Below are 15106 nucleotides of genomic sequence, written 5' to 3'. Positions count from 1 at the left end.
CCTCAGATACTAGACTGAATAACTGAACTTTATCAGGAGACTTTAAGCTTTGTAAATGAAATGAAGGACAAGTCATCTCTAGCTGCCGTGTGTCTTTAACACACGGTGTGTTAAAACACACTATGTCTTTAACACAGTCGGGCTTCCCAGGTGGCTCAGTGATAAAGAACCCACCTGCCAATGCAGAAGACACAAGAGACATGGATTCGATCCCTGGGTCAGGAAGATCCCCTGGAGGAGGAAATGGCAACCCACTCCAGTATTCTTTCTAGGAGAATCCCATAGCCAGAGGTGCCTGGCAGGCTACAGTCTATAGGGTCGCGAAGAGTCGGATGTGACTGAGCGTCTGAGTACCGAAGTGCAGACACTAAGTAAATACTAGTTGTTTAAGTGAGAGAATTTAACATTTTAGAGAAGAAGTGAAATGATGATCCTCTTTAAGGAGATTTTACTTGTTTGCCATGTAATAACCCAAAGACCTAGTCTGATTTCATTTACGTAGGCCATGAACAAGAGGGGCCTGAATTTGTCTGTTAGTATTGGCTGTGAAGGAATTGAAGGTAGCTAAGATTGATTCTGGTTAATTGTAAGAGTGGCTGATACCAGGTTCTAAGTTATATTTCTATTCTTTGTGCCCTTTTATCTTTCTTCTTCTTACAGGGACCCTGTAACAAGGTTCAGGGACCCTGTCAGCTTTGTATTCAGTACCTGGCTTGAACAGGTCCTTAATATATATTTGTGGAGAGAGTAAGAAACCTGAGCTGGTCTTTAGTTTGAGTATAGGTAGTGATGATGATGTCAGAATTACTGAGATACTTTAACTCTAGGCAGAAATTCAAGTACTTTTATCCCCCTTCATGGTAGTCATCAATTTCACCTGAGTATTATTCCATTGTGCTAAGCTCTGATGGGAAACTTAAGTTGCTGTTGACTCAGTTATCCCAGTTATTAGTTAATTGAACTGATAATAATAATAGACATGAATAGTTATTATAACAATACCAATAAATTGCATATGGAGTGAGTTTAAGCACAGAAAATTTCCAAATATCTGTGCATGTATCACTTTCAACTCAACTTGTCTGTGTCATGTTCAAAGCAGGTAAGGTGCCAGACATTGACTTAGACACTAGGTAAAGATGAATAAAATACCTTTAGGAGCTTAGAGGATGCAGAGTAAACTAAGTAGGCTATGTCAAGTGTCACAAAAAACCCAAAGACTCTTTTGAAGAAAGTGATTATGAATAGAGGTCTCTGTAGTGTGGTTGAAGAGTGGTAGTTGAGGTCTTCAAGAGTGGAATTCTTGCAGACAGATCTAGAAGGATGCTTCAGACCAGAAAAGAGCAAAGCATCATACAGCAATCAATAACTTGAGAGGGGAAGATACTGCTGAAATAGCCAATAAGGGATGTATGTGGTGAGCTCAGAATCCTTGATCTACTGGACAGATTTCCATCTGTAAACAGATTCAAAGCAAAGAAAGGCTGTGATCAGGTCTGAAATTTGGGCAGATTAAATCATTGGCAAGTGAAGGATAAATTTTGGTGGAGAGACTAGTTGCTTGTCATGTTGGGCCATTCTGATAATCTAGGAGAAAAGTGGTAATTCCTGGAGGAAAGACTGTAGGAAAACAAAAGATGTCCTGGGTGGTGGGTGGGTTACATAGAATATTACCTGTAGACAAGAAGTATAGGGGCTTCCCTGGTGGCTCAGCAGTAAAGAATTCACCTGCCAATGCAGGAAACACAGGTTCTATCCCTGGATCAGAAAGATGCCCTGAAGCAGGGAATAGCAACCCACTCCAGTATTCTTATCTGGAAAAGTTCATGGAAGAGGAGCCTGGTGGGCTATAGCCCATGGGGTCGCAAAAGAGTCGGATATGACTTAACCCCTAGATTTTATTGGAGATTTGGGCTGGAAGGAAGACTTTTAAAGATTATTCTAAATTTTAGATTGAACATCTCAGAGAGGAAGAATCTGTTAACCAACAAAAGGTATTTAGGAGGAAGATTTATTTAGTATGAACATGCTGATTTTTAAAGGTACACCTGGATCATTCTTGGGAGAGGTTTGGCAAGAAGTTGAGTTTAGCCTGTAGCATCACTTTATTTTCATCCCACAGATATTTTCACCCCCACAACTATGTTATATGCATGACATTTCAGAAGAGAGGACCAATTGCAAATGTATAGTTTTAATGTTGTGCTGATACACAGTTGCATTTGAAGTTTCTAGGCATAACAGCTGACCCATGTGTGGGCAAATCCTATTTTTTTCCAGCCATATTTTAAGCTGTTGCACATGAAACAATAATAAAAATGTCTAACCCTATGTACATCTTATTTTTTGTTATTACTCTTCACAGCACTGTGAGTTAGCCAGGAGCTCTTGCTGTAATGGGTTTGTTCTTTTATTCTTTGTGTAACACAACGTCCAATAAAGTGACAAGCATGGTTCTTGACACCAGTTTAATTTTATCAAAGGTTCTGTTCTTTTCCCAGAAAGGTATATTTGTAGTTTTGCTCTCAAAGTACTGAATGACGAATCTCAGTCTTTCAAGTGTTCTCTCTGTCTTATCTCACATTTTCATCTCTAGTCCACTTAAAAATTATTATTACCTGCAGGCTGGTAAAATGTTACAGATACAGTCTTTAGGGATATTGTTACCAGAAGGACTTGAGTCTAGTTAAAAATTCAACAAGGATTTTGCAGAACACTTTACATTTCAGAAGGTTGATTCAGTTACAATATTTAACTTATGTAAAAGAGTTACATATGTTTAAACTTCAGTTAAATACTTTCTTCTGTAAACATTATTTTACTTAAACTACATTCTTCCTATGATCTTTAAGACAGCCTGGTGGGGCATAATCCTCCTCCTCCATTTTGCACATGAGGATGAAGGCTCAGAGCGGTTGTGTCAAGACTCAGGGCAGCTGGGTGTAGAACCTAGATTTCCTGATTCCAAACCATTTTTTCTTTTAATGGTAAACTATTTTGACCAGTAGTAAAATTGAAATGGCTTATCTGCCAACTGAAATGCTGAACTATGTATTCCTTCTTAGAATTTCCCTTGAGGCTATTGTATGACCCTCTGAAGTTTCTAAATTGGCTGAATGTGAAGCTTCCACAGTCTGTTTAGTTTATTTCTTAGTCTTTTTTTTTTTTTCTAAGTTTTTTATTTTTTTAATTGAAGGATAATTGCTTTACAGAATCCTGTTGTTTTCTTGCAAATATCAACATGAATCAGCCACAGGTATACACGTGTTCCATCCCATCTCCCTCCCTACCCCACACTTCTAGGTTACAGAGCCTCTGTTTGAGTTCCCTGATACAGCAAATTCCAATTGTATTTCTCAGTCTTAAAACTGTGTTCCTGCAGTAGTTTGTGTTATTTACCTCTGTGTGTGTGTGTGTGTGTGTGTGTGTGTGTGTGTGTAGATAAGTATCTGGATCTTTAGGACTATTGATGAGCACCCTCACAGCAGAAAACGCCTGTATTTGGGTCTGCTGATTCAGTCCTGCTTTCTGAATTTTCTTATGTAACCTTCACTGGAGGAAGGACAGGAGACCTGCCACACTGCTTGGAATACTGATTTTCATCAGTGGCCTTTTATGGATTTTAGGGAGAGTTGGTCTTGAAATTTTTCTCCTTTCTTTCTATTTATCTGTCTGCCTGCCTGTTTATCTGATCTCTAAATGAAACTGCCTAGTATATTATGCCCAGCTCTTAGAAATATACCCTGTTATCACAGAGGCATTCCCTTGAAGTTTTCATCTGTTTTTGTTGTGCAAAAATACCAAAATGTACGAAAGAAGGTCAAGATTTAAAAATCACTATGTCTGTAATCTTTCTTGGAGACTCGACTGGTCTGGTATGATGTGGACCCAGCTGTCTTCCAACTCACAGCTTTATTAGTTTTTGAATACTGGGTCAGTAATGCCTTTTGAGGACACATGAGCCATAAGTATTCCACATCTTATGTTTCATGTTCCTTCTGCAGAACGGAGATCTGGAGAAGCCTTGTCTCACTCCAACACGAATGTGCCTGACAGATTTGAACCAGTTCATCTCCACAGTCATCTGCTAACTGAAGTTCTTAGTGCTTCTCTTTGATGTCTGTGTCATACCACTCACAGTTGTCTGCTATTTACTAAGTACCCAGTGTATGTGTGGGAAGAAAACATATGATTTACAAGCTCTTGACTCTAGTCCTGGCAAGTCTCAGCCTCTTTGGTTTTCTGCATTTTGTCATTCAGCATTTACTACAGTTGTACTCTTCACAGGCAAACTCTGGGCTAGGTTCTAGGGATAAACATGGGAAAGGGTCTCTCTCTTTACAAGGGAGAAAGTATATAAATAAACAACTGTAACATGTGCGAAGTCCTCGTTAGAGGTCAAGTGGTAGGGTGGACGGGGGCTGCAGAATGGCACAAAGGGAGCCTGTGGATTCCTCTGCCCAGCTGTCTGTTTTCTCCTTTATTTTTCCAGATACCTTTCTTTCTTCTTCTTCGTGCATTCCTGCCCAAACCTGGTAACAAGAAAGTTAAAGGATAAATGTTTAATGTGGTTGTGGATCCACTTCCAGTTCCCCTAGGTATCACCTTTGCCTCCAAGTTTGTGTGAGAAAGCAATTTAAATGGAATTCTAGAAGCAAAACACAGATCACAGCAGGGCTTTCTGCCAGCAATCTGCTGTGGGGAGTTGAGGGTGTGGAATGGTGAAAAAGAAATGTGACTGGTTTGTATGATACTTAGATTCTCACACGAGAGAGATGCTTGATTGCTCTAAGCCTTACCTTCCAAGGGCATTCGAAACCAGCCTTGTTTCCACTCTGGCTGGGTTGCTGAACCCTGAAGATTTAATCCTTATTACTGATAAGAACAGAAAGAATGTGACTTATCTCTTCAATCTCTGCAAAGATGGAAGGAAAAACCATTTCTCGGAACATGATTACACGTTATTTGACAGCTTTCCAGTTTGCCCATTAATTTAGGTGTTTGAATAAGTAAACTCCATTGGGGGGAGTTGAGTATCATTTACTTTATAAATGTGATAGTTCCTTTTTGAAGTGACCCCACTCTTACCCCTTCCTCCACCATTCAAACAGAGTTTAAATATTTGCCAGGGCAGATGTTTGATTTTTATCTTAGCTCTTTCTTTGTTTAACTTTATTCTCATGGGTGGTTAAGTGGAAGATAAGGGGGTTCTTGTTTAATTCTTTTCAACTGGTGTTGCTCAAATATTTGGAGAGCAGACACTTCCCAGAAAGAATGAGTGGGAACCTGGTTGAATGGAGGTGAAATGAAATGTCTCCCTGTCATATCTGAGTAAACCAGGCACTGTTGGGCTGTTACTCGGATGCTTTTTGGTGTCCAGATCTCCTTTTTTTAAGATTTTTTTTTTTTAAATGGGAACCATTTTTTAAAGTCCTTATTGAATTTGTAACAGTCCTATTTCTGTTTTATGTTTTGATTTTTTGGGCCACGAGGCATGTGGGATCTTAGCTCCCCAACCAGGGATCAAACCTGCACCCTCCCATATTGAAAGGTGAAGTCTTAACTACTGGTGTATTTAGTCCCTCGGTGATGTCCAGCTCTTTGTGACTCCATAGACTGTAGCCTGTCAGGCTCCTCTGACAATGGGGATTCTTTGAGCAAGAATACTGGAGTGGGTTGCCATGTCCTCCTTCAGACAATCTTCCCAACCCAGGGATCAAACCTGGGTCCCCCACATTGCAGGTGGATTCTTTACCGACTGAGCCACCAGGGAAACCTTAACCACTGGACCTCCAGGGAGATCCTTCTGGACCTCCTTTCAAAGTCTGCTGTAGCTGCTGGGCTTTGCCATCTTTGCTTCCCCCACCACACCGCCCAAAAAAAAAAAAAAAAAGTGTGCTGCTCTTAAAATGGAACTTGGTGATTTGGTGACACCCAGCAGCAAGGGTCTGCCTTGGGCTGGGAGATCCATCACAAGCCTCAGAGCATTTGTTCCACGCCAGCTTCTGAGCCCACACCAGGTTTTGCTTCCTCAAGAAATGGTGTGTATCCGTGGTGGTCTTTCAAAAAAAAAAAAGAAACACCCTTGTGCCTGTCTCTAGCAGTGATTAAAAACAAGGAAACAGGTAAAAAAAAATTCCCTACCCCATTAGCTGTCATCATATTGGCTTTATTTATGGACTCAACTATCAGTGTAAGCCTTGCTCTTCTGAGATATCCACAGGGATTTGCTTTTTAAATTATTACCTTTAAAATGTGCCCGTGAACAATACCACATTTCAGCAGCACCCTTGGAACTCACACTGTGGGTGTGGTTTTTCTGTGCTACATGATAAATTGGCCAGACTTTGCCTGGAAATGTTGAGGAAAACCCAGGGTTTTAAGTGATTTGCCTGGCAAATCACCTTCCATAGGAAATTTAAACAAAGACCAAGAAAGAGATTCCGGAAGTAAACCCCAACTGGTGTATGTCTCTCTCTCTTTTGTATCTTTTCCTTTCTAAACTGGGACTCCACTGAAAAGTTGATTTACACTGTGAACCGAGGCTGAATGAAATCCAATTGGAACTCACTTGAACACTGTTTTGATGTAAGATTCAAAGCTTCTGCAAATTTATTTTATCTTCTACATTTGCTGATCTCCTGCTTGTAAATCCTGTTGAAGGAGAATAAAAATGACTGCAGCCTGATGGGAATTAAATGTCTGAAGTTCAAAGCAGTTTGCACATCAGAGCAAACGTCAATCAAATGAACATCTTGCAAGCCAGGCAGGGAGTGAATTTCTCCATGGGGAAGAGATCAAAGTGGGAGTCACAGTTCTGTTTTCTCCCTCGGGATGCAGTTTCGATCAGTTGTTCATGAAAGTAAATCCAGAAGGAAGTTTTTTCTTTTTTTTTTTTAACTTGAGGGGGTAGGAAAGATGGAGTTATTTCTCTTGAAACTAAATTTCAGGCCCTGGTTTTATCTTATGAAAATAAATACAGAAAGCAGTCATAATCCAATATCTGCCCTTTTTAGAGAGAAAGTCTACAGGAGATTTATATAGGATTATTCTCTTATTGTTATGAGTTTTTTAAAGGATGTATGCAAAGATAAGTTGAGTTGCCTGCTTATTTTATATGAAAATCTATAATTTTATCAGTTCTTGACCTTATAAAACCTGAAATTTTGTGAATGTGACTGGCAGCTTATATATTTCTCAATGAAAAATCTTGTAGGTAACCCTTAAGAGTAAATGACGTGTTTTTATAATGGTTTAGAAGCATGAACTTTGCATTTCTCACAGTCTCCAAATTAGGGTAAACAGTACATTTCTTCTTAGAAATCATCTTTTCTAAAAGGCACGTGTGCATTAAATGGACTCTCATTTTAGGCAAGGCAGCTGTTCCACTGAGGCCTGGAGATAACTCAGGTAACTGGGATGGCGCTAAGCAAGTTTTACTGGGTTGGCCAAAAAGTTTGCTCAGAGTTTTCCATAAGAATTTATGGGTGTTTGGAGTTCAAAAGAGAAGTGAGCATTAGTGTGTGTGGCTGAGTAGAAGGGGAGAGATAATCACAGGGGTTTTGCTCATGAAATTACTTCTCCCAACTGACTCACCCGCTCGGAAACACACCATGCTCATGTATCTCTTAAGCCCCCTGTTGACACCTGCTCCCATACCTGGCTGCACAGCAGCAACGTCAGCAGCCATAGAAACAGGGTGAGGTTTGTTTCTGCAGGTTTCGTGTTAATTCACTTGGGAAGTGGATGCTCCTCACGTGTGAGGGAACTCAAGACAATTGAGAGGTTGTACAACCATGGCCACTTAGAGAATTCCATGGACCTTGAGGCAGGAGAAAGGAGAGTGGTTGTCTTGTCCTTGAATCCTTTAAGTATCAGAATGTTGGCACTTGAAGGAAATAAATTAATTTAAAACCACCAGTATTCACTATGTGTAGATTACCCAGGGAGCAAGAATTGAATTTTGTTTCATCCTTTCCTAGTAAACTTAAGTCTGTGAGCTAACTAGAGGAGAGGTCATATTGCCCTCTGGCTGAGGTTCTCCTGCAAAGTGGTTATTTAATTCTCAAACAGCAGGGTGGATTTCTTCAGAAAAAGAATGTCTTCAGGTATTTGACGTGCTTTTTGGGATCAGGTTTGATCTCTGGAAGACTGTGTGTTTATACTTTACCAGCTGGGGCTTCTCTGTGCCCTGTTTTATGGTTTTATGCCTTGTTCACATTTGTGGCCGTTGTCCATTATGTTATTTAGCAGCCACCTGAAATTCACTGTCCCATGGAGAATTTTTCAGAATTTGGTGAAATTTCCTCTTTTTGTTCTATTTCTATCTTATCTTTGGTGTACATAGCCATTTGTTTAAGTCATCAGATTACCTGAATGCCAGGTTCTTTCTCCCAGAGGAGAATGTTAACACCAGGAAAAGGAGAAAAATTGCTATGAGCTGTGTCTCTTCTCTGTTTGGAGAATGGACATGCTCACTCTTTCCATCTGGAACTTATAGCCGCCTCTGCTGCCCTGAAACCTCTCAGATTTCAGAAACCTTTCAAATTCAGATTTGAATGGAAAGGGACCTTGAGGCTTTTCTGGAGTGCAGTAATAAAAGTAACCCTAAAGTGGACCATTCCAAAGTTATGCCAGTGGTGAACATTTTAAAAATCCAAGTTATCTACAATTGATAGAGAATAGCTGCCTTTAATATTATATCTTCTCCATCTTCCTCACCTTTGTCCATAGAGTTCTTTCTCTGCAGCTATCCATTGTGAGTCTTATGCTTAGCAACTGTCATTTCCTATTGAGTAAAAAGCAAAGATTTCCCCTAAGCCCCACAAGCCTTTAGAATAATCCTTTTCTTTGAGAGAACTGAATCGTACTTCAGTTGTTTTAGATAATGCTAATGACAATTTATTGATTTTATTGAGATACAGTATAATGTATTCATTATGAAGGAGAGCTTGAATATATGTTCATATCTTGATCCTGTTACTTCCCAACTGTGAAGCTTGGACTTCTTAATTAACATTTCTGTGCCTCAGTTTCTTGGCTTCAAATGAAATAATAGTAGTATTTCTCTCAGGTTTGTAATGATTAGGTGAATTAGGTAAAACACTTGGAATATTCTTGATACAATGTAACATGGGAGCTGTTAACTGTTACCATTACTAATACACCTAATATTCATTGTTATTATTTATTAAATGTTTACTATGTACAAGGCTCTTCAGAGCTATTTTCTGGTTACAAAATAGATATAATTTTTATCACCATCTTATAGATGAGAAAAATGGAGCTTCAAACATGTAAGTTCTATGCAAGAGTTAGCAATAAGCATTTTAAACCCAAACTCCAGTTCAGGTCTGTGTACGTCTGAGGGCGTGCTCCCAACCATGACACAGCATGTTTTGCCAGGTGGCAGTTCCTGTTTCATCACAGATGTTCCCTGAATATGATTGAATGAAATATGCAGAGCTTTTCAGTGACTTCGCTTCTTGTCCTTCCACAGCAGTCAGCTACCAATAAGAAAACTTACATTCCCAGCAATGTACTGGACCTGAGAGAGAACTATAAATCCTCAATAACCCACAATCCCATTGGCAGAACTAAGACTTCTCAGATATGTGAAAGATTATCGAGAGAATTGGGCATTCGAGTGCTGGGTGGTAGAATTTAGACAATAAGGCTTCCATAACAAAATATCTTGGCATTTTTTTTCTTACTATACCTTTATTTAGTGTGTGCAGAAGGCAAAATAAGTAAGATAATTTGCTCATTATTTATAATAAACCTTATGTTAGAATTTTTATTGAGTAGTATTTTGTTGATATAAGTAGAATCTAAAACCAACCAGTCTATCTATCAGACATCAACTTTATTGACATTATACTAAGCTTGTTTATAAAAGATTATTTAAAAATTAGGGTAAAGAGACACAAGAGGAGAAAAGACTCCTCATAGGCTTGGGGCTGACAAGAGGACTTCCTGCGACGAAAATCAGAAGAGCTCGTCTTTGTGGAATGGGCACTATGAACTCTGAAAAGCATCACAGTTGGGACCCATCAGAAAAGAACCTGTGCTGATTAGAACTATGGTCTGAGTAGAACTACAGGTTGGGACACAGTGGGAAAAGAAGGTTGGGCAGATTATTGATGACAAGCACTATATAGTGAAACCTTTTTATGACTGACAAATGTCTACTGAGCACCTACTCTCGTTAATGTGTCACTTGCAGTTTTATTGTTATAAAAAATATTTTCTTTAATGCTCTGAGAGATGGTCTTTTCAGTACAGAAAGGAAAACAGCCCATAAAAATAGTTCCCTAGTCTCCCTGGTTCAGGAGTGAACTATCATTTCACAGTGGTCAAAGAAATCTGTATGTGTGCTGCACTGGATTTTGACCCTCTCCAGAGTTGGGGCTGATGGCCCAGGTCCTGGCCATAGAGACTTCATCCAGGGAAAGAGGGCTGTCTTCGGGCTTACACTTCTTCTGGGAGAAGTTGTCAGCTGCTCTCTTGAGTTGCCAATCCTCTTTAACAAGTTCTTTATGTGTCACTTAAATAAAGCAATACGTGTGCCTCATCCTTGGACAGGGAGGTAGTGATGAGGTCAAGTCTTTCTTAGGTCCCTGATTTGCTATGTGTTCCTTGGTATCCCTTTCCTCAACTGAGAGATACGTAGGTGTGAAAAAGGTTTGTAATTTGTATAGCTAGGTCCAGTTATGAGTTTCAGACATACCTAAGAATTCCTCTGCTGTCTTCAAACTGAAAGATCCTCTGTCCTTGGTCTCTTTGAGGCATAGGGAGAAGTTCCTGGAAAGCCTTTGTACTGCTTTATTTCTAAAGGAATCTACATGACAGAATTGGAGGGCTTCTTACCCCTCAGGAGCCTGTCAAAGTCAGATTTCAAGGAGGACTTTACCCTAGACTCACTGCTTCTGAATCTTCCAGGGTAGAGCCCAGGAATCTGCATTCCAACATGTTGCCAGGTGATTCTGATATGGCTTAGACTTTCGATAATTAGGAACCATTTATCTGAGGGATGGTCCCCAGTTGTTAGACCTCTGGTGCCTTCCACAGGAATCCAAAATAGGGCTAAGCACATATGAAGAATGCTCGTAGACGATCAGTTAATATGAGTGCCTGCTTTTGACAAGAACAATGCTTAGTGTTTTATAACACTAGTGTTATAAAATATTATACACACACACACACACACACATGTATACACACACAGTGGTGAATAAAACCAACAAGACATGGGATCTGCTCTCAAGGGGCTTTTGTCTGTTCATATGGCCTGAACCATAAAAAGCCACCCATTAAAAACATTTACAAGTGTTGTCCAATTAAAAAGACATATACAAATGGATCCATAAATTTAAAATTATTCTCTTGCCCTGAGAGAAGATGGAAACATTTGACATAGACTAGGAAAGCATTCAAAATCAAGTTTTTCAGGGTAAGTGATAAGTGAACAAAGACTTGAAGGATAATTAGGTAATCAGAAGAACCTTCTAGACTTGCATTGTCCAACATGGTAGCCACTATTTGGTGACTGTTTACATTTAAATTAAGGGTAAGCAAAATTAAAAATTTAGTTTCTCAATTAAAGTAGCCACATTTCAAATGCTCAGTAGTCACATGTGGCTACCATATTGAACAGTGCAAAAATGACACATTTTCATCATCTCAGAAAATTCTGTAGGACTGCCCCAGTCTAGATCAGAGGTGGTGAAACAAGTGTGGTATACCACCTATTTTTGAAAACTGAGTTTTCCTGGATACAGCCATATTTATTCCTCAAAATTTCTCTTTGGCTGCTTTCACATCATGATGGCAGAAGTCGGTCATTGTGACAGAGACCTTGTACCCACAAAGCCTAAATATTATGTCTTTAATTTAAAAAGTGTGTGAGGGAATAGATTTAATATGACCATTTAGCACATGGAGAGCAAGTGAGTTCCTTGTCTAATGCTACTCTTGCTTCACAGATGCTAAATGCTAAAACAAGAGAGGACAGTGAGATTATTTTGCTTTGCCAGCATACACTACGGCAGCTGCTGATGTATTAATCTCTTCTTTTCTCTCCATCTGTGGCTTTTGAGGCCGCAATCTTCTCGTCTAGACAAACTGGAGCAGGTCCAAGGAAGAGTGACCACACTTGTAAAGCAACTGTATCCTTGGAGGCACAGTTGACAATGTTGATATAATTCTATACTGGATGAGAGACTGGACTAAAGAGTCTCTTAAAATCTCTTAAAAGGTCTCCTCTTTTGAGATGATATGTATCAAAACAAAACTGCTTTGGAACCCAGCACACCCTTTGAAAACCCAGCCCCGTTGCTTACACAGCCAGTTCAATTTAATAGTTCTTATAAAAAAAGATCCATAAAATCAACATTCATGTGAATGATAAAGTAGATCTTGATTTTGAGGAGTGTTTCTTCAGGGTTGTAAGAGCTTCTATACCTGTGTTAATGAAATTTCATTAATGATATTTATAATCAGAGATGCACATTTAACACTAATTTTTAAAAACCTAATTTCAGATTGAGTTTATTTGCAGGTAACTCTTAGAAACTTCTTGAATCTTCTCAGTATCTGAAATCCAAAATAGCTTACTTAGAAGTTCATGAGTTTTCTCTTTTGTTACTTCTGGATAAAATTCACTGGAAAATAGTCTTAGTGACTATATATAAATGAGTCAGTAGATTTTCTTATTATTTTCTTGTAGATTGTTTGCCCTGGCACATGAGTCATAATTACATTTGTGTTTATTGATCAGCTACTAGCCAGAGACTTAGCATTGTTCTAACTCTAGTATCAGCCTTGCACTCCCATAGATGGCCTCATCTATGTTACAACCTGAAACATGCAAGCTGTGTATCATTTATCAGGAGAGGAACTGTGGCACATTGTTCACAGCCTTTTCACAGCTTTGGAAAATGTTTTTTCTATTTTTTCAGATAAGAAACCTGGGGCTCAGACAGATGGTACAATTTATGCAAGTTCACACATGTAATAGTGACAAAGCAAGGATTCAAATCTAGACCTTTCCTACTTTGCGGCCGTTCCGTCTCCTTCACTACTGTCTGCTTTTATTCTTGGTCATTGGTTTTCAGACAGAATAATTTAAAGAATTTTTTCACAAGTCACATGAGAGCTCAAGTCTGAATGTTTGTCATTCTGGTCTAAATTTTGTCAAATCTATTTTCTGTATGATATCATCAACAGTACCTGCTCATTCACTGCAGGGAAAGTTGTCTTGAAGGATTTTCTCTTTTTTAATCTTCTTAGAATTTATTTTGATTGCTAAAACCTTTAGATGCAGATGTTGAGTTTGCCCACACTACTCTGAAGTGATTTTTTTAATATTTAAATTGAAATTTTACTATTCATGAGCTTACTTATTCTGTACACAGTATGAACTATTAACTTCTGTTTGTTTTCTGGATTGAATAATGACCAGATAAATATTGCTGATTCTCTTCTGTTGTTTCAGATTTGATGGGAACTTTAATACCAATGTATCTAGAACAATTAGTTGTGATCGACTATCTACTACTGTTAATAGCCGGGCCTTCAATCCAGGACGAGACTTAAATTCAGGTTAGTAATCTCTTGACTTCGTAAAGGTGAACTGTTTTCCACCACAGTTTTGAATAAATGTATTGCTTTACATTTATTTTGGAAGAAAAAAAGTATGTTCTTAAAGTTAGGTATTTCTTTCTGGCAAGCTGACACTCGAAATAGGGAAAGGAAGAAGAAAATAAAGCAGACATATATTGAGCATTCACTACATTATATCTATGTTTGTGAACCATGCCATGTGATTTGCTAGATTCTTCATCTATTATCTCGTTTGTTAGCAGATTCACATTTAAAGGTTACCTTAGAGACCCAATTGTCTCTGCATTTAGGAAGTGTTGAATTTCATTTGTATTCCCTGTTTATAATTTTTAATTGGAGGAGGCAGTTTGAAGAATAATGAGGTTACTTTCCTACTACTGAACAGTGCCATGATGCTGTACAGTCATCCCTCAGTATCTGCAGATACTTGGTTCCAGGGAGCCCCCATTGACACCAAAATCTGCAGACGCACAAGTCCCTTACATAAAATGGTGAGGTATAAAGAATACAGTTGGCATTTTAGATCTGTGTATTTCACATCTGTGGATATGGGCAACTGACTGTATGTTGAACTTTCTTATTGGTCTGGTCGGAGCTCAGTCATATGTGATAGTAATTACTACTAGGGTTAGGACATATGTGCCCATAGTTACATATAGCTTCAAATTGGCACCATGTCTCTGCTTTCTTGCCCTAGAGTTCCAATCTACATTTCTCACCCGGTCTTGTTCACAGCTGTTGAGTGATGGGCCTCGAACCTGAAGGCTTCGCCTTTTAAAAACTGGAAGTGTTAAACAGCTAGGAATAAAAAATTACCATATGACCAAACAATCCCAATACTGGGCATATACCCTGAAGAAATCATAATTGCAAAAGACATTTGTACCCCAGTGTTCATTTTGGCACTATTTTAGTACCTAGGCCATGGAAGCAACCTAGATGTCCATCAACAGGCGAGTGGATGAAGAAGCTGTAGTACATATATACATCAGAATATTACTCAGCCATAAAAAGGAATGCATTTGAGTCAGTTCTAATGAGGTGGATGAACCTAGAGCCTTTTATGTAGAGTGAAGGAATCAGAAAGAAAAAAAACACATATCATATAGTAAGGCATATATGTGGAATCTAGAAAGGATACTGATTAACCTATTTGCAGGGCAGCAATGGAGACCCGGACTTCGAGAACAGACTTGTAGAAACGGAGCAGGGGAAGGAGAGGTTGGGCTGAATGGAGAGAGTAGCATGGGAGCATGTACATTACCATTTATAAAACAGATAGTCAGTGGGAATTTGCTATATGACTCAGGAAACTCACATGGGGCTTTGTGACAACCTAGAGGTGTGGGATGGGGTGGAATGGAGGCTTAAGAGGGAGGGACATATGTATACCTATGTCTGATTCATGTTACTGTATGGCAGAAACCAACACAATATTGTAAAGCAATTATCCTTCAATTAAAAATAAATTAATTAAAAAAAG

General features: G+C 38.9%; 1 protein-coding gene across 3 annotated transcripts in view; it reads left to right on the top strand.

The window, feature by feature from the left end:
* The window catches only part of CACHD1 (cache domain containing 1), a 229998-nt gene that overhangs the window by 134702 nt on the left and 80190 nt on the right, over positions 1 to 15106 (top strand). For all 3 annotated transcript variants that reach the window (XM_061121691.1, XM_061121692.1, XM_061121690.1), the window contains exon 4: positions 13496 to 13602. In XM_061121691.1, the coding sequence (XP_060977674.1) occupies positions 13496 to 13602 (107 nt within the window). The remainder of the gene's footprint in view (positions 1 to 13495; positions 13603 to 15106) is intronic.

This window comes from Dama dama, chromosome 20 (assembly GCF_033118175.1).
Source record: "Dama dama isolate Ldn47 chromosome 20, ASM3311817v1, whole genome shotgun sequence".
NCBI classification, from domain to species: Eukaryota; Metazoa; Chordata; class Mammalia; order Artiodactyla; family Cervidae; genus Dama; species Dama dama.
This window is presented reverse-complemented; position numbering and strand designations above follow the sequence as displayed.